We start from the raw sequence: 26,300 nt of genomic DNA, 5'->3' as shown, positions 1-26,300 counted from the left end.
TCGTTTAAGAAAGAGTTGGATAGAGCTCTCAAGGATAGTGAAATCAAGGGTTATGGAGAGAAGGCAGGAACAGGATACTGATTGTGGATGATCAGCTTGAAGGGCAGAATGGTCTACTCCTGCACCTATTATCTATTGTCTATTGAAGTTGATCAGAACATTGATTTTTGTGAAATTATGTGGTTGGCTATCGATCTTGTTTCTTTTGATCATTATTCCAGATTATTTTTGCCCTCTCAATCATTTTCAAGGATGCATCTTAACTTTGCATATCTCACTGAGAGTATTTATCCTTGTCATAAGATATAGTTAAATTTCTGGTAATATGTGAAAAATAAGTAACAACTTTATAATTGCTCTTAAGTACTTGAGATCTTTGAAAGCAGCACATCATCACTTAAAACTTCATGTTTCAGTTCAATATTCAGCAAATTTATTAAACAATGAATAAACATTTAAATATTTACCTTTAGTAAGATTTTAAAATCTATAAGTATGAATTCATATTATTTTCTTGTTTTATTGAGCACCAGTTATAAGAGTCACTATCTAATACTGAGCTGTACATCTATAGCTAATTTCTGTAAATTTATTCCTTTTCTTCCTCGGTCAGTTTATTTTATCTTTTCCTGTGGAATTTCCAGTTTGTCCTAAATATGTTCTGATAACTACAATCAACAAACACACTTAGCCAGTCCTTTCACCTCTTGACATGTATTTATTTGTAGTAACTGTTTGGATTTGAAATACTTAGCTGTTGTCCATTTAACTGAAGAATTTACAGGGTCTGTGTTTACTATAATGAAATTGGTTTGTTTTTCAAATTTACAAAATAGGTCTTAACAGTTCAAAATCCAAGTTGGTTTGAATACGCAAGCAGTAAGCAAACATTTGCAAGGAATAATGACTTATAAATGTAGGAGGAAATGTAAGAACACTGAGGTTTGAAATTATGCAATATTACAAAATTATGAGGGGCATGGATAAGGTGAATAGACAAAATCTTTTCCCTGGACTCGTGGAGTCCAGAACTAGAGGGCATAGGTTTAGGGTGAGAGGGGGAAGATATAAAAGAGACCTAAGGGGCAGCATTTTCACGCAGAGGGTGGTATGTGTATGGAATGAGCTGCCAGAGGAAGTGGATACTGATACAATTGCAACATTTAAGAGGCATTTGAATGGGTATATGAATAGGAAGGGTGTGGAGGGATATAGGCCGGGTTTTGGCAGGTGGGACTAGATTGGGTTGGGATATTTGGTCGGCATGGACGGGTTGGTCTGAAGGGTTTGTTTCCATGCTATACCTTTCTATGACTCTATGAAATAGATCAAAGTTTCTTTGTTATTTTTAATTCTTAAGATTAGAAGCAGCATGACTGAGTTTTTTTTTGAAAATCATTGATGCAACACAATAACTATTGATATGTGCTGACATAATTATGGTACAGCTAAGATTTTTAAGCAGAGCAGCTTGGTTATGTCTCTGCTCTGGAAATAAGTAAATAACTTGAACAGTGCTGATGTTGCTGACTAAATAAATATGTTCTGCTTCTAAATTTAAGGACGGTGTTCCCTCATTTATGCTTCATCCAACATTTTCATTGACACTAAAAAATGACAAAATAATTAATTCTTTATTAACCGATACATCCAGATCTCTGGCACTTATAAATGTAAATATGTGCTCTTCAGCTTCTTTTACTGTTAACCTTTCCAGTACCTTAACTCAGATTTCAGTGAGGAGTGAGTCAACGATTTCCTTTTACCATTTCATAGACTGCCCAACCTACTCGGTCTTTTAAAGACAGCAACTACTAGCAAAGCTCTCAACAGTTGAAAATTCTGTAAGCAATAGGTTTCACTATGAGTAAAGCTAATAAGCAATACAAAAGATTAATATGTTTTCTTCCATTTGATTGTACTGCAGGGAATAACATATGAGAAAATGTGAAATTGTTCATGTTTGACCTTTTGAATGAAAAAGCAGAGTATTACCTAAAATTAGAACAACTATAGAATTCTGATCTGCAGAGTCTTCAAGTCTATTCAAATGTATGAGTGAGGAAAAGATGGTGTATAGATGGGTATTAGAAATGACAATGGCATCCTCAGTCCTGTTTAGCCTATGATGTCCTCCTTACTAACATCTGGGGCTAGTGTCAAAACTGGACGAGCTATCTTGCAGACTAGTTGAGCAACAACCTGATATCAATATCACCAACCTTGGGTATGTCATAGAAGTTCATAGAATCCCTACAGTGCAGACAGAAGCCATTCGGCCCATCAATTCTGCACCAACCCTCTGAAGAGTATCCTATGCTATCCCTGTAACCCCACATTAACTATAGTTAACCCACCTTGCCTGCAAATTGGGGGGGCCATTAACATGGCCAATCTACCTCTTCTGCACTGGAGAAGAACTGGAGTACCCGGAAGAAACCCACACAAATATTGGAGAAGGTGCAACATCCACACAGTCACCCAAGGCTGGAATTGAACCTGTGTCCCGGCGCTGTGAGGCAGCAGTACCACAGTACCAACCACTGTGCCATTGTGCCACCCAAACTGTTATCTGGGTCTTAGTATTAACAGTGTAGCAATAATACCACTAGTCCATCCGCTTTCCAAGCCCTGTCTTATTAGCAGTATCCACGTGCCAGGCCTCAGCCAATTCGATTCACTCCACATGATACCAAGACATTGGATATTGCAAAGGCTATTGGCTCTGACAAAGGATGTAAATGTGTTGGAACTGGTTCAAGGGAAGCTTACTAGATTGATACCTGGAATGAACAGATTGTCTAAGGAATGGTTGAGCAGATTCCACTTCTCTTCACTGGAACTCTTCAATGGTGACTTGATTAAGATGTCGAAGATCCTGAAAGGTCTTGCCAAGGTAGATTTGGAAGTGATGTTTCCTCTTCTTTCAGTCCATGACTAAGAGACACTATTCAAAGATTAGTAACGTCCCAGAGGACCAAAGGGTTGCTCTCTCAATAGAGGGACATAAGTGGCACTGTTATAAAATTAGTGGTTGCCATTTTTGGATCATTATGGAGAATTTTCTTTTAGAGGATTGTGTGTGTTTGGAACATTCTGCCTCATAAGATGCTGGAACCAGCATCATCAAATATTTTTAAGGCAAAGGATGATCAATTTTTGTTAGGCAATGGAATCAAAGGTATATAGGAGTAGACGGGAATATGGAATTTGGAATACACTGATCAATCATTGTTGTAGTGAATTCCAGAGCAGGTATATACAGCCAAATGGCTGTCTTCTGCTTCTAGTTATGAGTACTGGTAGCTGCAATGCCATCACTTACCACAACATCTTAGTGTTACGGGGACAAATAAGATAGGAAGGAAAATACCGATACCTGTCTAATTTGCTTGAGTGATTTTTTTTTAATCAGTAGCCATTTGGGAAAATGACATTCAGTGAATTTATTTTTGCAAGTCACAGGCAATAGATACTAATACTAATGATTAGTATTTATTTTCCTTAGGACAATCAAGCAGACATATTGTATACTTTCTGGAACTCTGTCACAGAAATCTTGACTCTGAAATTCCAACAGGCTACAAATTGTAAGTACCTATATTGATTTTATAGATGTTTTCTGAATCAACCTGTTCAGAGGCATTGTTGCATATTTCTGGAGCAGGTGTGGCTTGAATCCAGAGGGAAGGACACTACCACTGCACCACATGTGCCATACCAGAATCCATTCGAAATTCTAAGGAATCAAATTAACTGAATATTTTACTCAACGTTGGCTATTTCTTGTATCTGTATAAAAATGAGGAAGGAAAGCTGTGCACCAAATATGGGCAATCACTTTCTTCAATATATTTGAGACACAAAAGTTGGACTGTATTTTCCTGAATACAGTAGAAAGTATGGAACATAGAAAAAGCCATTTGTGTCTATTAAGCAATATGGTGAAAAAAATTATTTGCTTTTGGGCTTGTTCTGAATTTGTTTCAATTTTCTGTGGGAATGTTCTGCATTCCTTCAGGCTAACAAATTTACGTACATAAACTAAGTATTCTCTTTCAGTTCTCTAGTAATGATTTTTAAGATGTTACTTAATTTTTTTATTTGCATAAGTACTTATCTTATATATTCACTTGACCTCTCGATTCTACTCCCACCCAGAAAGTTCTATTTAAGTGGAGTTAATCCGTACAATATGAATTGCTTTCACTGAGCAGTTGTTCCATGTATTCAATATTTCATGGGATAGAGAATTTCTATTATTTTGTCACATTACTAATTTTGGACTCACCCTTGAATTCTGCCTTCTCAGTTTGCATTGGTTGTTTTTATACATTTTGTATGTGGTAACCATTCCCTTGATATTAAATTATAATGCCATAATCAATCCCTTCTTTAATATTCTGCTCAATGAGTTTCACTGTAGGATTGACAAAATTTCAAAATCAACTTTGGCTTATTACAGAAACGTTATATTTGTAAAATGTTCAGAATTTAGGCTCATTAGTAATCATGACTTACTTGGCATATTAGCAGATAAAGTGGAATTGTCCTAGTCCTTGTTTATGCTTATTAACAATTACTTCACACTAACTATTTCCAGTCAGTGATAAATTCATATTCAAATCTCTTCCATGTCCACTATTGAAGATGCTTAATTCTATACTATTGTGGACTTGTCCGATTTTACCATCCTCTTGCGCCTGGCCATAGTAAAATACGTAATTTATTCACATTCATGTTCACGTCTCCAACATAATCTGTCTCATTTGTTATGACTCTGGGTAAACCCACTTGCTTGATTTAAAACCAGCAACACAGAAAAAATTTATCCCTTGCAATAATCTGTAAAACTTCAAGTGGCCAAGATCTATCTAAAGTAAAAATTAACAACTTTATTTCTTAAAGTATAACAGAGAATAATTAACTCTCAACTATTTACAATTCCTTCCTCTAACTTATATTGTACCTTCCTTTCTATAATACTAGTCTGATGAAACTCCTAATTAAAATTTACAGAAAAATTCACATTTTACAACCAGCCAGCAGTCGAATATCTATCTTCTTCGGTAGATTTGCTCCCAGGTCAGTTTGAGGTTTTTCTCTATGCAAACTCCTCCTCTGGACAGGTACCTCTCAGAGAGTTCTGACTAGCAGTCTACATATGTTGGTCTGGTGGCAGGTCTCCCCCTAAATGTTCAATTTTCCCCAGTCTTCTACCCCAAAGCATCAGATTGTGTCATTGGCTTTTAAAATTGCCAATATACTCAGTTCAAACTTGATTGGAATTTGGTATTTTTTGGGTTATAATTTAAACTGATTGGCCTAATTTGTCATTCCCAGGCAACCAGCTACCCCAGTAGTTGGAGCACATGTTACATTGTGTATTGCAAACACTTGATGCTGTCACAGCTAGTTTTTACTCTCATAAAGGTATATTACACCCACGCCTTCATAACACATTGTAGTGCGTTTTGTCCATCAACTAAATTTTAGTTCATGCCATCACCAGAATTCAAAGGTTTCTAAATCCTGTAATAGATATTCTGAAAACTGCTTATGTTGTTACAACTAATCATTTTTTTTGTGGGAGAATGGAATACTGCTGTCTTTTATGTTGAAAGAAACATCCAATATCAATTCTACTTGATTTAAAATGTTTCAAATGCCATGCACATCTAGCTTCACAGCAGCCTGGGAATTGACTGGGGGAATAGTTCATTCTTTATAATGATCATGTAATGTTAAATTTCCCAGATGATAATAGTCAAAAATCATGTTGAATAAAGTATTTAAATATTATACAATTTTGTAAACTTTGCTGGAATTTTCAGATTGTCTGGTTCTTCATACTGCGATGCAGCAGTGAGACATTACTTTTTCTTATTGTACATTGTATCATAACCTGCTCAATATTGCGAGTGGTATGAAGATAAATTTATTGTATTATAGTTCATTAATAAAAATAATTTAAATTAATACATTCACGATGAAAGCGGTACACTTAACAGGAATAATGTGATGCTTTCAATATAAAGGCTCAAATCTCTTATCATAGTCAAAATTGCTCAAAAAGAAGCTCTGTCTCTTTGATAGTCAACTCAAATTTAAGTGATGCAACTGGATGCAATTTCCACAAATTTATAGAACACCATTGCCATTTTGCTTCATATACATGGATCAGTGAATCTAGTTAGTTGCTTTTAATGTGTATTCCAAATGTGGGTTAGATGGAGAAAGTTCGAGGAAATATTCTTTAAGGCTTGTGAAGACTTTTGAATACTGATGAAAAGAAGTACACGTTGCTGAAGCATATTTTCTTGCACTCATCAGGATAAATTTGAGAATGCTAGATTTTAGATTATATTTAGAAATCTTGATTGTTTGTCATTGTATAATATAAGATCATAAGATGCAGAAGTAAGCCAAAAAACCTCCTCATGTTCAAGGCTTTTTTTTTTACTTGCTGTTTGTTATTTGTGAATGATACATAGATAATTGCTAAGCACAGCAAACTATCTTGCGAAGGATCAAGAGAAAGTCATTGATAAAGAAAAATCTTGTGTTTATGTATATAATAATTATTCCGTTTGTATATCATTTTAACACCATTGTCAGCAGTGTCTTAAACTGATACACATCAAATAAATACATTTACTTCATTCATAGACTGACCTAATAGCTATTTTGCACAAAAAAAACCAAATAGATGATTGACTGGTTATTTCTTATTGTTAACATTATTTTTGTCACACATTGAGGAAGGGATATTAGGAAACCTCTAAATTTTTCTTGAAAATTTGTCATCCTAAGTATTTACTTGAACTACTAGAGTATCAGCCAGACGGAATTTTCCTTAATAGTGTAGAATATACTTATCAACCCAGCCTCAACAGCCCTATGTGGTAAAACATCCCCCAATTTGCCATCCCCTGAGAGAAAAATATTTTTCTCATCTGTATCAATGCAGCAGTCAATTTCTTGTTCTGAGATTATGCCTTCTCTTCCTAGAATCTCCCAAAAGGAGAAACAATCACTCTGCATCCACCCTGTCAAACTCCCTAAAAATCTTTATTTCAATAGGTTCTCCTTTCATTCTTCAAACCTCAGTGAGTACAGTTCCAACGTACTCAATAAGAAAATTATTTCGTGCCTGATATAGTGAACCTTTTCTGGGCTGCCTGCAATAACAGCATATCTTTCCTTCAATAAGAGGACAAAAACTTTCTCAATGACTGATGTTAAGCTAACTGGCTTTTCGGTACCTTTATTTTGTTTCCTTTTTGAATAAGGTGTTTACACTGGCATTTTTCCAATCCTCTTGGACTTTTCCTGCATTCTTGGAAGATTATGGGGTGATATGATTGGTCAGTGTTAGCGCTGCTGCCTCACAGCACCAGGGTCACCAGTTTGATTCCAGCCTCGGGCGACTGTCTGTGTGGAGTTTGCACATTCTCTCCATATCTGCGTCGGTTTCCTCCGGGTGTTCGGTTTCCTCCCACAGTCCAAAGATATGCAGATTGGTTGAATTGGCCATGCTAAATTGCCCATAGTGCTAGGTGCATTAGTCAGAGAAAAATGGGTCTGGGTGGGTTACTTTTCGGAGCTCCGGTGTGGACTAGTTGAGCCGAAGTGCCTGTTTCTGCACTGTAGGGAATCTAAACATTACTATTAATACATCACTATCTCTGCAGCTAATTCCTTGAAAATCTTGGGGTGCTACCCATCAGGTCCAAAGGATATTTAGCCTATTAATTTCCATGGTACTTTTTCTCTAATGATAGTTATTATGTTTATTACTAACCCTCTTTAGTCTGTTGATGTTGTCTTTTTAAATTATATCCTTTTATCTTTCAAGAAATAGAAGGAAATCATTAATAAATTGATCATACTTTAATTGGGAACATACAACTGGAATGATTTGGGAATTTTCTACCAATAGGCCTAAGTAATGTAGATACAAGCAAGCAATTTAACTTAAACTCCAAAATTTATAATGCTTCAAATGAAATCAAAGAATGAAAGATTTGCTTGCTTCACAATTTTACGTATATACATGTGTACAAGTACATTTGTACTTATGTGGCATAGTTATTTCAATATTAATTAACAGTTCATTTTAAAAAAAATAAAAATTGCTGGAAAAACTTAGCAAGTCTGGCACATCTGTGGAGAGAAAGCAGAGTTAATGTTTCAGGTTCTGGGTTTGCTTAGTATTATTCTAAAAAATAATCCAGGTAAAGAATAAGGTTGGAAGCTTAGCAGAGAATTTGAAAATCTCGATAGAGCTTTTCCAATTCATTTTACTTATTTATTTTCTTCAGCTTGACTGGCATCTTACACAATCATTTTGGGTGTCCAACAGACATGCGCATAAATCAATACTGAAATACCACCTATGAGATCCAGTTGGTGAAGTTTGAATAATTTGAATTGTAATGAGACTGACTTTGAAAGAGAGAGAAATTTTACAGAAGTTAATGACTTGAAGTTTTGTGGTTATTCACCGATTTCAGGAAAATAGTTCCACTTGGAAGATTTTAAAGAAATGCATTCTCAAACGTGTGAATAAAAGATAAATTTGTGCATGAAGATATTTATTCCTCATTCACATTTCAAATTTGCCTAGATTCAGTAAAGTGTGTGTAACACTGAAATTCTTAAAGTAGTGAGCATATTACTAAATGTTTGTACATAGATGTATTCATTTAGAGAAATACTCCTCCATTCAATCGCCATCTTTTAGTATTGTAATTTAATAAAATGAGGCAATCGCAATATAAAATTAAGCTAGCCCGCTAAAATTAAAATCAACGTTTCGGGCAAAAGCCATTCCTGATGAAGGGTTTTTGCCCGAAACATCGATTTTCCTGCTCCTCGGATGCTGCCTGACCTGCTGTGTTTTACCAGCACCACTCTAATCTTGACTCTGATCTCCAGCATCTGCAGTCCTCACTTTCGCCACTAAAATTAAAAGATGAGTGTATTTAAATTCAAAATGTTACTTTTGGGAGTATTGTGGATGAAGGATTTTTAAAAATTCCTGGATGTTTAAAGTACATGTTATTGACTGACACCATCTACAGCTCGAGTTATGTCAAGCTACATACTACATTATATGCCATGTAGTGAATGTTGTAGTTGTAAACCATTATTTGAAAGGAAAACAGACATTTTAAATGCCGTTTGTATTACTGACATTCATGGAAGCCATTTAAACTGCATCTTTTGTGGAGTCAAGTGGAGTAACCAGCTGATGCTTTGACAATAGTGCTGCTTTGTTCACCACAGGAGGTGGTACAATATTGTAAATTCGGGGGACCCAGACCAAGTACTTCCAAGGTACCAAGGCTTGACTTTAAACTTCTGCCAAGCATTAAAATACAGACATATTCATGAGTATCATCAAAATAGAATTATGTGTTGGTGTCACCATGCTAATATTATGATATGAAAACTCAAGTTATAATACAATTATGGGAAGTTATTTGATTGTGGAAGAAAGATACTAATGACAGGAAATATCTTGTAACAGTCTTTATCATGAAGGACAAAATATTTAACAAACTAATGGGACTGAAGGCAGACATGTTGCCAGGACCTGATGGCCTGCATTCAACAATTTTAAAGGCTGCAAAGATAGTGGAGGCATTAGTTGAAATGTTCCAGAACTCACTGGGTTGAGGCATTTATCAGATTGGAAAACCACTGATATGACCCCTCCTAGTCAAGGAGGAGGAGAGGTAGAAATCAGGAAACTATAGCCCTGATAGCCTAACATTTGTCATTGGGCAATTACTAGAGTCGTTCTTAAGGAAAAAAAAGCAAGGCATTTGGAAAGGTTTAATGGAGGTGAACAGAATCAGCATGGTTTTGTGAAAGGCAATTAATGTTTGACAAATTTGCATGAGTTCTTTGATGATATAACTTTGAGAGTTGATAAACGAGAACTGGTAGATATTGATGTACTTGGATTTCCAGAAGTTGTTCAATAAGGTGACATCTAAAAGGTAGTAAGAAGCTCACATTAGCATGGATTGAGGTTTGTTTAACACCCAGAAGACAAATAGTCATGATTAATGGCCCTGTTTTAGGTTGGGAAGTCATAAGCAGTGCAGTGATACAGATCAGTCCAAGGACCTTAATTGTTTATTATCTGTATTAATGACTCGGAGGAGTGGAAGAGTGTAACAACCATAATTGCTGAAATTAAAATAATCGGTGGGTGGCATATTGTGATGAGCACATAAGGAATCTGCAAGGGCATATATACTAGTTGCATGAGAGAGCAAAGATTTGGCAGATGGAGTTTAATGTAGGAAAGTGTGAGGTCATGAACTTTGGTGGAAAGGATCAAAAGACAAACTATTATTTAAATGGAGAGAGAAGTGTAAAAAGTAAAAAAAAAATTGTAGCACATAGGATATATTCTTGTGCATACAACACAAAATTTAGCATGCTGTGCAGCAAGTACTTAAGAAGGCAAATGAAATTTTGGCCTTTATTGCCAGGGTGTTGGAGTTTCAAAATGGAGAAGTCTTGTTACAACTGTACAGGGTGTTGACGAGGCCACACTTGAAGTATTCTGTACAGTTTTTGTCCCTGTATATTAAAAAAAAATGCAGGTATTGGATGCAGTTCAATACAGATTCATTGAGCCGATGCCTGAGATGTATGGATTAACTAATCAAGAGCGGCGAAACAGGTTAGAACTTTATTCTTCAGATTATCAAAGAATGGACAGTGATCTTATCAAAACATACATGATTCTGGGGGGTTTGACAGGGTAGATGTTGAGAAGATGGGGAATGTCAAAGCAGGAAACATAGTTACAGAATAAGGGAACATTCATTTAAAACAAATGTGAAAGAATTTCTTCTCCAAAGGTAATGAATGTCTGGAATTATCTATCCCAGAGATCATTTGAAAGTATTTCAATAGGAGGTACATAGATTTTTGAAATATCGATGTGTTGTGGGTTATAAAAAGCTAGCACAAAAGAGAAGTTGCGACCTGGACAGATCAACCATGATCTTATTGAATGTTGGGGCAGACTCCCTGCTATTTCTTAATTTCTTAAAATTATTTTAATTCCCATGATTTCTGTGTTCATTTGGTCGTAGAGGAAACTCCACTTTGAAGTCTTTAAGAATCAATCACATTCAGAAAGAGTGCTGCTGTAAATGTGGTCTTCCTTTCCTTCTCACAGAATAATGAAAACTAGTAGCAACAAAAAGGGAATGAAAATATGGTAGAGTAGGCCTTACCCAGGAGTGAAAATGTGTTAGCGTTATGCAACTTGAAGGAGACAAACCTTTTTTTTTTCCCCAGCATCCACATTCCTGAAGCAAGCATTTGAAGGAGAATATCCAAAATTGTTGCGATTATATAATGATCTGTGGAAACGGTTGCAACAGTATAGCCAAAGTATACAGAATAGTATAACAACTGGTGGAAATTCAGACTCACCCCCTGAACTACCAGCGGCAGAGGAAGACACACAAGACCTATTTATGTTGAAGAAGCAAGACTATGAGTAAGGTTATTTTAATTCATCATGTATGCATGACACATGATGCTGCTCCCATTCTGGCCTTTTTCTTGGTTACAGTTTACATCAGTCCATCACAGAGAACCATGGTTTTGGTTGCCTGGGCTCTAAGATCTGGAATTCCTTCTTCAAAACCTTTAACTTCCTACATTTCTTAAAACGTGCCTGTTTAACTAAATTTCGCTTTCCTAACGTCATCTTATGCAGAAAGGTATCTTTCTCTGCTTGATAGCACACCAAAGAAGTAGCTTACAGTGTTTCAGTATGTCAGCATAACTGTCAAATGCAAAGCAGGATCCCCATAAACATGCCAGAAAACAAGCAGTATTCCCACCTTGACCCTTTGGAGCCCCACCACCCAGCTGTAATCAGGTTAATTAGCTGCTGTCAAGGGTCCCATCCTATTAAATGAAGGGAGTCCCTGCAACCCCGCCCCCCCCCCCCCAAAAAAAAACTATTGGATATTTGGAGGGCCAGTGATGACTTAGCAAGTGCTATCAAAAGTAGTGGTCACTGCTGGTACTGCACTGTGTTGAGGCCAGAGTCAAGAAAAATGCCTACATTGACAGGAAGAGGCTCTTAATTGATTAGTTGTGACACATTTGGCTATCTCCATCTTCTCTGTTATTAAAATGCTATTCCTCTCCAGTTTATAAGCCTGCCTTCTAATCAGTCTCTACAAGCCTGGCAAAATCTAGCCCAATGTGTCTTACTGAAAAATATATTCAGACTTAAACTTTTCAGTTAAGCTGAGAAAGGAACCAGAATATGTCTTTTTTTATACATATATTTATTGAAAATTTAACATATTTTTACAAGTTTACAAATAAAAAACTCAAGTATAAACATTGATGTACAATTAAATCTTAAATAAATAATAACCAAAATTTATCAAACAAAATAAACCGAGAGAAAAAAAACAAAACTAACTACTAATCTAACCTACAACTAACCAGAGTGTATAATTAAGTCTTTTACATTATTTAAAGAAGAGAAAAAAAAATGACGGATAACACAGAAATTGGGTAGTGAGATACATGCTCAGAATGTATTAACATCAAGTCATAACAAAACCCGTATTCATGTGGGATTCCTCTCCCAAGGTGCCCTGGACCGGCCAGGTTCGCCATCTCAATTAAATAAAAGCCCTTGTTAGGATGGCCAAAATATCTGTATTTATATAATTCAAGAAGAGCTGCCATATTTTATGTTAGGGGAATAATGCAGTCTTTTGGTGCACCATATTTGTAAGGAAGTCAAGGGGAATACATTCCATGATTAATCTGTGCCAATTCGAAAGTCCAAGGGGGCCCCTCAGCCACCCAGTTTACCAAAATAATTTTCCTTGCACAGAAAGAGAAAATAGAAAATAATCTCTTCCCGTGCATATCCAGGGAGGGTAAGTTCAAAAAGCCCAAAAGGAGAGATACAGGGTCCACTCTAATTTCTGTTCCTAAGATTTCTGTCAGAGCACTTGCTACTTTAGTCCAATATCTATGAGCCTTATGACAAGTCCATAAGCAATGTACAAGAGTGCCCACCTCTATTTTACATTTGGGACACATTGGAGATGCTCCTGCCTTAAATTTTGCCAATCGGTCCAGTGCTATATGGGCCCTATGAAGTATCTACAACTGAATGGCCTGAGTTCTGTTGCAGATGGTGATCCTTCTGGCGTTTTCCCAAATGTCATTCCACGTTTCTATAGAGATTTCCAGTCCCAAATCCTGATCCCATGTTTTAAGCAGATTGTCCATATCTCCTGATACTTACTTCATCATGTAATAAATGATAAATAGTGCTGACAGAAGATACCCCCACCCCCATTGGCCATAGCACTCTACGTTCTCTATCTGATTTATAAAGACTATTTAATAATGTAGTCGTCTTCTGTATATAGTCTCGAATTTGGAACTATTGAAAGAGATCACCATTAGGTAATCCAAATTTCTGACGCAGCTGTTCAAAAGACATCAGGGCCCCTTCTTTAAACAGATCCCCTAAACATGAGATACCCCTGGATCTCCAGAGTTTGAAAGTGACATCTGTAAGCCCCAGTTAAATCCGCATGCTCCCGTTATCGGAGCATAGGGGAATGTTTTATGTGAGTTGCCCTCATTTTGCCGCATTATATCCAAGCTTTAATTGTGTTTAGTATTATAGGGTTTTTACATTGATCCGTAATGATTTTCCTCTTGTCTGAAAATAAAAGGTTAATAAGTGGGCATTTTACTTGAGAAGCCTCGATGTCCAGCCAGATTGATTGTGGGTCAGACAAGACCCAATCGGCTAAGTAACTTAATAGGGAACTTAACTGATATTTCCTAAAACCTGGGAAATCCAATCCTCCCCTTGCCTGTGGAAGCTGTAGCTTCTTCAGTTTAATGAGGGGTCTATGATTCCAGATAAAGGAACCCAACCAGCCATATAATTTACGTAGTGCCAGCCTCGGCAGCATCACCACAAGCATTCTCATAAGGTAAAGGAGATTCTCATAAGGTAGGACATTCATTTTAATTAGTGCTATTCTACCTAGCCAGGAAATTGAAAGGTCTCCCCATCGCGGGAGGTCCTGCCTTATCCTTTCCAGTAAATGCACAAAGTTAGCCTTGTATAACTGACCAAATACTGGGGTGATAAAAATGCCTAAATATAAGAAACCCTCCAGGGACCACCAAAAGGGAAAGTGGGATCTGTCCAATAAGTGGGATATACTAGCAAGGTCACCCATTGGCATAGTCTCCGATTTTGAGAAATTAATTTTTTAGCCTGAAAATACACTAAATGTATTAATAACTTGGATTAAGCGAGGCACGGACATCAGGGGATTACTGAGAAATAGAAGAACATATCTGCATAAAGGGTAATTTTATGTTTACCTGTACCAATCCTCAGGGCCGTATAGCTTCTGCTAGTGGCTCGATTATTAGCGTAAATAGCAATGGTGAGAGAGGACATCCCTGGCGGCAGCCCCTATCCACACTGAAGCTACCCGAGCCTAATCACAACTGCTTTGGGATCATTATACAGTGTTGAGACCCATCTGGTAAACACCTTTCCAACGCCAAACCTTTCCAATGTGTAAAACAAATATGACCATTCAACCCTATCGAATGCCTTTCCTGCATCTAATGAGACTCCTACATCTGGTATCTTTCCCTGATGGCAGGCTTGAATCACATTCAAAACCCTTCTAATATTATTGGATGATCTATGGCCCTTAATAAACCCCGTCTGATCCTCCTTTATGATATGTGGCAATACCCTTTCTAGCCTCAATGCTAACGTTTTAGAGAGGATTTTAAAATCTACATTTAGCAAGGATATTGGTCTGTATGACGCGCAATCTTCTGGGTCCTTTCCTTTTTTGAGGATGAGAGATATTCGCCTCTTTCAGCGAAGGCGGAAGACAATCCTGACTGTATGAATAGTTATACATGTCCATAAGTGAACCTGTAAATATTCCTGTAAATTCTTTATAGAATTCAGCTTGAAAGCCATCTGGGCCGGGCGCCTTACTGCTCTGAAGTTGCCTGATTGCGTCAAGTATTTCTTGGCTTGTTAGGGGAACATTCAAGACCGATACCTGTTCCAGAGTTAGATCCGGAAAGGTCAGGATTTTAAAAAATGACTGCATCCTCCTAGTCCTGTCTTCGCAATCCTGCGATTTATATAAATCAAAATAAAATTTTCTAAAGATTGCGTTAATCCTTTTATGACCATGAGTTAGAATTCCCGTACTTTCCTTAATAGACGTGATAGTTTGAGGGGCCGCCGCCTTCTTTGCAAGAAATGCTAAATATCTACCAGGTTTATCGCCAAATTCATATAACCTTTGTTTTGCAAATAATATTTCCCTCTTAGCCGTTTGGGTAAGCGTAGTGTTTAGAGCTGTCCTAAGGGCCGTAATCCTTTGTAATTCGATAATAGAAGGTCTGTCAGCGTATGCTGTTTCAGCCGCTTTTAAGCGAGCTTCGAGCAGACGCTGTTGTACTCCCTTTAATTTTTTCTGGGTCGCTGAGTATGAGATGATCAAACCTTGCACCTAAGCTTTGATGGTCTCCCACATCATTGATGGGTTGCTAGCCGTACCTGAATTAATTTCTAAAAAAGTTTTGAATTCTTGAGGGAAGTACTTTACAAATTTACTATCTTTCATCAGAAAGGGGTCCATATGCCAATGCTTGGGGGATGTCTCATTGTTCCTTGCTTTGATTTCCATATATACAGCAGCGTGATCGGAAATTGCTATACTGCCTATTTTACAGGATGATATGGAATTTTTAAAAATCGAGGGGGAAAAAAACATATCGATTCTGGTATGACATTTATGTGGATTGGAGTAAAAAGAAAAATCTCTGCCCTGTGAATGAAGGCATCGCCATACATCTTCTAGTCCTAATTCTTTGTTCAAATCCACCGATTGTCTAAATCTAGGAGATATTCCTGCAGTACTCTTGGGAATCCTATCTATTTCCGGGTCCATAATACAATTAAAATCTCCCCCTATAATTGTATGACGAGCACTGAGAGCCATCAATTTTGAGAAGGCTTCCGTTATAAATTTAAAAGGATGTGCCGGAGGGCAATACAAATTTAAGATCCCATATTCCTCTCCATTTGTAAGGGCTTTAATCAGAATATATCGTCCAGATTCGTCTTTTATTATCTGATTTAGGATTTTTAAAAGGAAATTCTTCCGAATAAGAATAACAACTCCCCTGCTTTTGAGCTGAAAGAAGAAAAAAAAGGCCTGATCAAATCCACCCTGTCGTAATTTCAAGTGTTCTTTATCCAATAAGTGCCTCTCCTGTAGGGGAGCTATATCAACCATTTCTTTCTTGAGGTTTGATAACATTTTCTTCCTTTTGATTGGTGAATTACTCCCCTTGACATTTCAGGTGCACCACTTAACCAACTGATTAACCATAATGTCCGGGCAAGTCCGAGACCCCTCGGGAGGGGAAACCCTATCCAGAATATCCCGAGCATAGAGCATATAAAATTCACAAAAATAAAGGCTCTTTAATACACTCACATCAATATAATAAAAATATTATTTTTAAAGAATTTTTATTTCTAAATAAAAAAAATACAAAGCTTATTTAAATGGAGATTTTCCCCCTTGTTCCCAGGGGGTATGACTTCCTTTCCAACAGTCCATCGTATCCTCTCCCAACCAGTGCCCCACTGTTGACCCAGGCACTTCTCGATAGGATGAAGAGAATTCAAATATACTACAGAGCTAGAGTTAACAGTGAGCACCCTACCTCCTCTTTCTCCCCTCCCCCCACATCCATACCAACACCTGGATATATTTGGTAATGTTAAAACCATGTATAAACATATATAACTATAAAATTACAACCTCAACAAGTAATAATTAAATATAATAATACAAAATAACAGGGGAAAACAACCCCGCTCCTAAAGACAGAAACAAATAAATAAATCCCTCTCCCCACCCCCGGAAGATAATATTAAACAGTAAGGTAAAAAAAGGGATGAATATAAAAAAAGGGATGTAAACCAGAGTGGGGGGGAGAGCAAAACAACATCAATTAACTCTTACAATTTCTCTAAGAGAGTCCAAAAATTCCTTGGCCTTTTCTGGCGATCCAAAGTTATGCACGGACCCTTCATCGTTAAAGCATAGCGTCACTGGGTATTTAAGGTCATATTACGTGGAGTAATATTCTTGCAAACCACTTTGATTTTAATAAGGATTAATGTGGTGATTGTTGAAATTTTAGATTTTAACAATTAAGTTCATCCTTTTGTATTAATGATGCAATCAATGACAATTATTGCAAGTTCAAGCATGTAATGCTTAAATTATTGAGTTAATGAGAGTTCACACAAGCTTCTTTGAAATTAGTGTTTGATTACTGTATAGTTGCTGCAATAAAAATGGAGAATGTAACATAAGTATCTTTACTATAGAGCAAGTGCCTGTGTTAATATATTCAAAGAATATAATTGCTATAATTATATTCATTAATATGCTAAATTATAATAATCTCTAATTTCCTTAGCCCTGAGAAGGCCCTGAAAGATTCTCTCCAATTCTATGAGTCTGCTTATCTCTCAAAATCATTATCACGACTGTTTGATCCAATCAACCTTGTTTTTCCTCCTGGAGGACGTAATCCACCTTCAAATGATGAGCTTGATAGCATCATTAAAACTATTGCAAGGTAGGTTTTGATGCAAAGAGAAAGGTGCATCAGCTAATTAACTGTCATTTTTTTTGTTTGATAACACTTGCAAAATGCTTTGAGACATTTTATTAGTTTAAAAGCACTTTATAAATGCAAGTTGCTACTGTTTTACTTGAGGGCAGCTATTAAAAAATTCAGCTGAAATCCTTTAAGCAGTTCGTTTTGACTGATTAGCAAGAAAATATCGAAAAGGTAAAATGATTAATGTGCTATCCATTACAACAAGATATAAAATATGTTCTGCATAACAAAGTTTGATAGGATTTGCAAATTATGTAAGCATGTTCTCCTTTTTTATTGGGTTTTATGATTGATGCTTCCTAACCATTTGTTTCTTTAAGCAATTTTCTTTTGGAAACAAATCATTAAAAATAGATCAGAGCTCATTGGCCAAATGCCCAGGAACAGTGGAACATAATGAGCTTATTTCTCTATGACTTTACCATTGAAATTGAATTTACAATTACCTGAAACATTATTTCATTATAAATAAATGCTTGTTTCTTACTACAGCACAACGGCAGGAAATGGGTGTATCTTTTTCAAAAAAATCCTTGCATATTTTAAAATTTACAATGTATCAGCCATACAATCAGCTTATAAAAGGACAAATTACGCCATCAATTTTACTTCCTCAGTTCTCGTGAAATGCAAATTGATTTTTTTTAAACTTCCTTTTTGTGACATTTACGCAAAACATGGAAAAGTATAAAGCAAACCTTATGGAAAGAAACTCCTATTTCTGAATAAAATTTGACAAATACACCAGGCAAGAGTTTCTGTTTTTGTCGTTACCCTAATATTTTCTTTGGGAGACACTGGTGTTTTGCTGGTTTTTGATTTCTCAGTACTATTTGACACCCATGTCCCCCCTCGAGGATTATTACTTATTTCTGAGGGTAGTAAAATATGTTGTTCAACTTGGCTGGAGGCTAGTCATTGGAGCTGCTGAGACTTGCCAGTTGAGGTCAATCCTGTTCTCACCTCGAATCCTTTTGCAATTTTCATAAGGGCCTGAGTAGTAGGCATATATCCACACACTGGAGGACCTTTCTTCCTGTCCAACACATGGTAAGACCAATTGTTGTGCCCTTTTTGCAATTAACCTTACAAACTCAGTACAGGCAGGGGAAAGAATCTTGCATTTATTGTGCAAAGGTGAGCTAAAGTTAGGCTAGCTACCAAGTGTGAAGCCACCAGGATATTCAGTCATATCTAAGTTGATAAAAATTGTGTAAGAAAACATAACATTTAACGATAATATAAACAGTCAAAAGCTTCTGATGTGATCTCTTTTAATTTGTAATTAAAACTTCACAGAGATTTGAAATAGCTTTTCATGGATTCTTCTTTATACTTTCAGTGAATTCAATGTGGCCTCTGTGGATCTAAACTTGAGTCTTGCTGTTGCAAGGAACGTTGCTAAAACCATCCAGTTATTTGGAGTAAAATCTGAACAACTTGTAAGTCATGTATACCTCAGTTATTAAGAGTTAGAAATATGTTAGGAAGAAAATGAAAAATATAAGGTTTTTCTGAATACAAATTAATCTTGATCTTTTGACTTGCATACGGTTTCTGAAATCTCAATTTTTTGTACTTAATTCTTGCTGAAATACTGAAAAATAAATGCTTCATTTTTGATAGTGAAATCTGATGAACTGAAATAAATTTCTGTCTGCCATGACTAGCCTATTGTGGAGCATTTGTTTAAGGAGAACAAATTGAACAATAATACTGAGGTCACACTGACAATTTTATGTTTATAGTATTGATTTAAATGATTCAACAACTGCTAATTATATTCTTTTGTTTTCTCCTTGGATCCCTGTTTCCTCTATTAAGTCAATGTATAGTTAGGCTAAATATTTTTATATGGTAAAAATTGTTTTCTTAGATCTATAAAGTGCACTTATTGATCTTTAATCAGGCTGAGTATGAAAATAATTTGCCTTTTCAGTTGAAATGGGTAGTAAGCTCTAAAATGTTATTTCATTAAATGTTAAGTACATTGGGGCACTGATACAATTTGTTTAGCAATGGCTTTTTTATGCTTCAACTCATTCCACTGCAGTGTTATCTTCATAAGTAAATCATAATCTTTTTGCAATTTTCACTTTTGTTATTGAACTGTTCCCTTTTTAGTCTATCACTTTGGTTAGATTAATGTTACAAATACTTATCTAGTATTACCGAGAATTGTATATGGCAGTACCTAATTTGTATTTTGTTTGTAGAGAAAAATTCCAAATTTATCTGATATAATTTGCTTACGTATATATCTTGGTAGTCCAGCTGACATTTTAACACAATAAACAGAATGGCTTTTCTGATAAAATTGAAGCCTAATAAAAGATTGAAGATTGTACTACATATTTGGCAGTGATTGTCCCAAGTTATATTTTAGTTACAGCTGCTAACAAAAACAGTTTATATTTTCGATCATTTGAACACTTACGTAGATTATGAACTTTTCTGGTTTCAGTCTGTGAATGTCAACATCTTACATCAGAACCTTAGCCATAAAATAGAATTTAATAGAATATCAAGATGAATTATCTTGTTGTGTAGTGATAGTGTCTCTATGTCTGGGTGTGGAGGCCTGGGTTCAAATCCCACCTGCTTTAGAAATGTGTAATAACATCTCTGAGACTTGATACAAAAACCAATTTAAGCGGATGTTTTATCCACTCTGTATTTTCTTTTTGTCAACCTGAAGCAAACTCCAAAAGGCTTAATTTTAATCATTAGATTAGCCACTGAAAATAATTACATCTGTGTCACTTACAATATTTGTTTTGTACAAATCTTCAGTTACCTAACACATCTGGTGACAGAAATATTATATTTAGTCTTGCTAGTCCTTTTTTAAATAAAAATGCTCTAAGGTCATTAACAGTTAATGCCTTCATGGATCAGGATTGTAAACAAATGCATTCACAGGTAAATTTGGAGCAAAATGTTTTGATTGATAAATAAAGTTTATACAATATACAGTAATGATACTAAAGATTTTTTATGTAATCAATAACATTTGTCACTTATGATTTTGATTTCTCATTGTACTGCAAAATAGTGGTTTTGTAACGTATGTATAATGTCGCTATTAGAAGGATGCATTAATGGCCAGCATTAAACTGTCAATTCAATCTTCCCTGGAACTGACATCAAAATATTCTTTCTGTTCCTGCTTAAATATTGATTAAATTTTAAATAAAAGTGCTAGACATACTCAACATGTCAGACAACATCTGTGGAAAGAAACTGAATTAGTGTTTCAAGTTGCAATGACCTTTCATCAGAATGGCTTGTTTCTATTTCAGGTTTTCAGCATCCTTAGTTTTGTACTGAAGAAATTTGTCTTAAGTTTGTTTTGGTTCTGAGCAGATGAGATCCTCAAGCTTGCTATACTTTTTTTTATAATTGTCCCATTGGGCTAGACCACATGCAAACACCTACTCTTGCAGCATATAAAATTCAGGACCTGGCAATGGTGTAGGAAGCAGCGTAGTGGTATAGGAAACAATAGCATAATTATACTGTTGCTGAATTAATAATACAGAGGCCAGGCTAATACTTCAGAGACAAGTTCAGAACCCACTGTGGTGAAATTTAAATTAACATGAACAAATCTGACATAAAAAGCTAGTCTAAATAATGGTGACTATTATATGACCACACTATTTAGATCACTAATCTCCTTTATGAGAAGGAAAATGAGCTGTTCTTTGTATGTGACTCCACACCTACAGTGGTTGACTCTTTTATGTCCCCTGAAGTAATTAGCAGACACTCAGTTATACCAAACCACTATTAACAGAGAATACAAAGTCATACAGATTGGTTATGCGGCAAGTTGTAGGAAAAGCTTTTGCTTTGCTAATCTATCTGTTGTAGATGTAGCTGGCCACGATAGCAATTGTAGATATGATGATTATGATATTATGATGACTATCTCCGATCCTCACTCTGGGCATTATCACCATTGTGCTATGTTGCTAACTTGGATGGATTCAGAACATATCTTGTACCTTCACGTGTTTAGGAGGTGCTTTGGTCCTCTGGCAGCAGCAGCAGAATTGTAGTTAAGCACTGTATATAAACTCATTACCTAATATATCCCTCATTCTATCCATTTCCATTACCATCACCCAGAGATTAGGCCTACGTCAATGAAGCGTGCAAGACAGCATGCTAAAAAGGAGCACTAGGCATATCTAAAAACAAAGTGTCAACTTGGTGAAGCTATAACCACAGGACTATATTCATGCTAAGTTGCAGATGTGAGAAAGCAAAATGATCCCACATTCAACCGATCATATCAAAGCTCAGCATTTGTCACAACCATAGTACATTGTATTGGGCATTTGAACAACTAACATGAAGAGGAGATCTACAAATATCCCTACCTTCAATGATGAGAGGAATCTGGCTTTTCTGTGCAAAAGACTAGGATGAAACATATGCAAACACCTTTAGCCAGAAGTGCCAAGTGTTCAATCCATCTCTCCTTCCTCCCAAAATCCTGCCATCACAGATACCAGTCTCCAGCCAAATCAATTTATTCCATGTGAGATCTTGAAATAGTTGATAGTGTTGAATATAACAAATGCTGCGGACTTGATAACATTCCAACTATACACCAACGAAGGTACCCCAGAACTAACTAACACCCTTATGTCGCTGTTCCTGTACAGCTACAGCCTGGCATCTACCTAATATTCTAGGAAATTGAAATAAAAAACAGTGGTAGAGAAACTCAGCAGGTCTGGCAGCATCCGTTGAGAGAGAAAAACAGAGCTTAGGTTTCAAGTCCCATGACTGTTCTTCAGATCTCTGGAATGTTTTTTAAAAAAATGTCAAGGTATGTCAGGTCCACAAAAATCAGAACAAATGAATTATTGCAAAATGCCAGACTTTTTAATTTTTCAAATTAAAATTCTACAAATCAATTTTAAAAATTGAGATATATAATTTGCATATACACTCTGTAAACAACCATGTCATCCAACTCTCACCAATGCTGAATTTTTCTTAATCAAATTTGTTCACTGCACTTTTTGTTACTAACTTTCCAATAGTTTGTTCATTTTTTACACCCATATTCACTTAATGATCTCCTAGTAAACTTATGATTTGCATCAGTTGAACACTTCAAGATTAGCTGTGAAGTTAAATAATGCTGTCATTTGTCAGAGGTCCTTCATAAGGATCACAAGTTATTTAGTTGGGGTATCAATTATTTGTTTGTCCGAAAACTGAAAAGATCTAAAGACCAAAAATATTTTCAGAAGCAGACCCATAGATATGTGTAGTTCTGCTATTCAGGAAAACACTTCACTTGGCTCACATGCAGCTGAGCAGAGCGCTCCCCCCCACTCCCCACCCCACCCCACCCCCACAGCCGACCAAAACAAACTGTAGTGAATTTTTTTAAAACAAAAGTAATCTTTTATTCTGGAAACGAGTTGGTCCAGAGTTTTTCGAAAAAAAGATTCCTGACCTGATTAGGTTAGATTCCCTACGGTATGGAAACAGGCCCTTCGGTCCAACAAGCCCACACCAAACCTCCGAAGAGCAACCCAACCAGACCCATTTCCCTACCCCATGTTTACCCTTGACACTATGGGCAATTTAGCACGGACAGTTCAATTCACCTGACCTTCACATCTTTGGATTGTGGGAGGAAACCGGAGCACCCGAAGAAAACCCATACAGACACTGGGTGAATGTGCAAACTCCACACAGTCGTCCGAGATGGGAATCGAACCCAGGTCCCTAGTGCTGTGAGGCAGCAGTGCTAACCATTGAGCCACCGTGCCGCCCCTGTACTAGTGGGTCTGAGATGTGTGCATGGGAATGACTTGCAGAACCAGAAATCAATGCATTGACATGCCGGTTGGTATGCACACAGCTTAGAGGGAGCATCAATTACCAGATCCAAAATAGCTTCATCCTTGTTTTGATCCACAAAAGGAAGTTGTCCCAAATGTAGTCTTTGAATGCTCCCATGTTGCTAACTCTGTCAGTTTGACTTTCCCAAAGTTTGGAGGCATTAAAGTCACCCATGATTAATGTGCTGCCATTTTTACATGTCTTCATTACCTCCTGATTGATTATCGATCGACAGTATAGCTCCTGTTAAGGGGCTTATAGACTGCTCCCACCAGTGTCATCTTCCCTTGTTATTTTGTAACTCCACCTATGTCGATTCTGCATTTCGAATCCAAGATTATTTCTTGCTAATATATTTGTTCTACTTCATGCTAACGAAGTTACCCACTACCCTTTCCTCCTTCCTGTCCTTTGAAAAGTCACAAATCATGAATATTTAGTGCCCATTTTTGATCATCTTTTAACCATGTTTCCATAATGACTATAAGGTCATACCTATTAATCTCTATTTATGCAGTTAATTAATTAGTTTGTTTCATATCCTTGATTTTATTTTGCTTCTCTTTGTTCTTCTGACCAAAATGAATCACTTTACATTTCTTTGCATTAAATTTCATCTGCCACATCTCTCCATTTCCCAGCCTATTACCTCTTGAAATCTATCATTCTCCTTGTCACAGTTGACAATACTTTTTGTACCAAGTTTTATACCATTTTCAATAGTCCAGCTTTGTCCAAGCTACTGCTAATTTTATCCCAGGTTATCATTTTTAAAAGTTTCTCTACCACTGAGCTTAAATTGACTCTAGTTGCTGGGTTTATCCTAGCCCCCATTTTAAATAAGGAGGAATTATTTGGAATTCTCCAGTGATACTGTCTTTATATCTGAGGATTATTGTAAGATTATTATCATTGCTGGCGCTTCTGTGATATTTCTCTCTTTTGCTCTCTTTGTGTATTCAATATTATTCACATTTACATTATCAATCTGATGTGTCATATTGTCATACACTTTTCTCCTTCATTTTACTGCATCCTTTTGATATCCAGGAAACTCTGAATTTGTTTTTCCTGCCCTGTGTGGTCAGCAATGTACTTGAATCATCTTCTGTTTAGACAGCTCATGGTTCAGTTAGTTTACCTGCCAGTGTTTGATTCTCATTTGCCTGATTAATTATCTTTTGCTCTGGAATGCTCCTCGTCAGTTTTCATAGTTAACTGATACCTTGGGACACTGGTCACTGTCTACTAAATGTTCCTTTGCATCCACTCTCAATACTTAATAGATCTCTTTTAAAAGCAAAAATAATCTAGATATTGTGAAAATGTATCCACTTGTGGCTGCATCTAAAGCTAGAAATTATTATGACTGAATTGGGCAAAGTTTGCCGATAAACTAGCCCCACTATTCCACAAAGCGAAAGTGAGGACTGCAGATGTTGGAGATCACAGTCTAGATTAGAGTAGTGCTGGAAAAGCATCCGAGGAGCAGGAAAATCAGGCAAACTATTCTACAAGCCATCACAAATGTAAAAAAAAATACATTCGAATCACCAAGGTGATAGAATTTACTTTACACTGAAGTCAAAAGTAATTCGTACCAGGTTTTGTCATTAACAGGAAAATAGCTCTATTTATTGTAAGAAAACCTATTTAACAAATGGCAGAGAAAAAGGTCGCTAATCCACTATTGTGTAACTTCGGATTTTAAAGGGATATAATTTAAGTGTATAATTTGTTACCCTGTAACATGGACAGAAGATATATAGTTTGATACAGATTAGATTAGATTAGATTAGATTCTAATATCACAGTCCAAAGATGTGCAGGCCAGGTGAATTGGCCATGCTAAATTGTCCGTAGTGTTAGGTAAGGGGTAAATGTAGGGGTATGGGTGGGTTGCCCTTCGGCCCAACAAGTCCACACCGACCCGCCGAAGCGCAACCCACCCATACCCCTACATTTACCCCTTACCTAACACTACGGACAATTTAGCATGGCCAGTTCACCTGGCCTGCACATCTTTGGACTGTGGGAGGAAACCGGAGCACCCGGAGGAAACCCACGCAGACACGGGGAGAATGTGCAAACTCCACACAGTCAGTCGCCTCAGGCGGAAATTGAACCCGTATCTCTGGCGCTGTGAGGCAGCAGTGCTGACCACTGTGCCACCGTGCCGCCCACGGGTGAAAAGAAATCTGTAGATTAAAAGTCCAGACCACAAAGGGAAGAGTTACCTCTCTCTATTCTTTTCATTTTAGTAATTATGATATATTGTCTGTAGACTGATGGTCATTCTTCGATTTGAAAGATGATCAAGTGACATAGGTTTTTGTCTTGTATCGGTATTTATTTTTAAGAGTCTTTAGGTTTTCTGTCTTTTCATTCAAACAGGAAGATGTTGCTGACTTCTGGGTATCTTTGGCTGCAGTACATACACAGATCTGTAACAATCTGAGGGCTGTCATCAGGCAACTTCTCCTAAGTTCAAAGCTTCCTTTTGCTGTTGTGTTTCATAATGTCATAACCTCACTGTTCTAAAAGCACCATTCTTTTGTGCAGCTAAAAATGTGCACCACACAATCCTACTTGATTTTCAAGTTACAAAACTTGTCTGCTATTTTAACTACAAA

General features: G+C 36.6%; 1 protein-coding gene across 3 annotated transcripts in view; it reads left to right on the top strand.

Annotated features, from left to right (window-relative positions):
- The window catches only part of cog5 (component of oligomeric golgi complex 5), a 229,610-nt gene that overhangs the window by 183,373 nt on the left and 19,937 nt on the right, over positions 1-26,300 (top strand). For all 3 annotated transcript variants that reach the window (XM_072562513.1, XM_072562514.1, XM_072562515.1), the window contains exons 11-14: positions 3,509-3,590; positions 11,332-11,536; positions 17,587-17,748; positions 19,136-19,235. In XM_072562513.1, the coding sequence (XP_072418614.1) occupies positions 3,509-3,590; positions 11,332-11,536; positions 17,587-17,748; positions 19,136-19,235 (549 nt within the window). The remainder of the gene's footprint in view (positions 1-3,508; positions 3,591-11,331; positions 11,537-17,586; positions 17,749-19,135; positions 19,236-26,300) is intronic.

Source organism: Chiloscyllium punctatum, chromosome 44 (genome assembly GCF_047496795.1).
Source record: "Chiloscyllium punctatum isolate Juve2018m chromosome 44, sChiPun1.3, whole genome shotgun sequence".
Lineage (NCBI taxonomy): Eukaryota > Metazoa > Chordata > Chondrichthyes > Orectolobiformes > Hemiscylliidae > Chiloscyllium > Chiloscyllium punctatum.
This window is presented reverse-complemented; position numbering and strand designations above follow the sequence as displayed.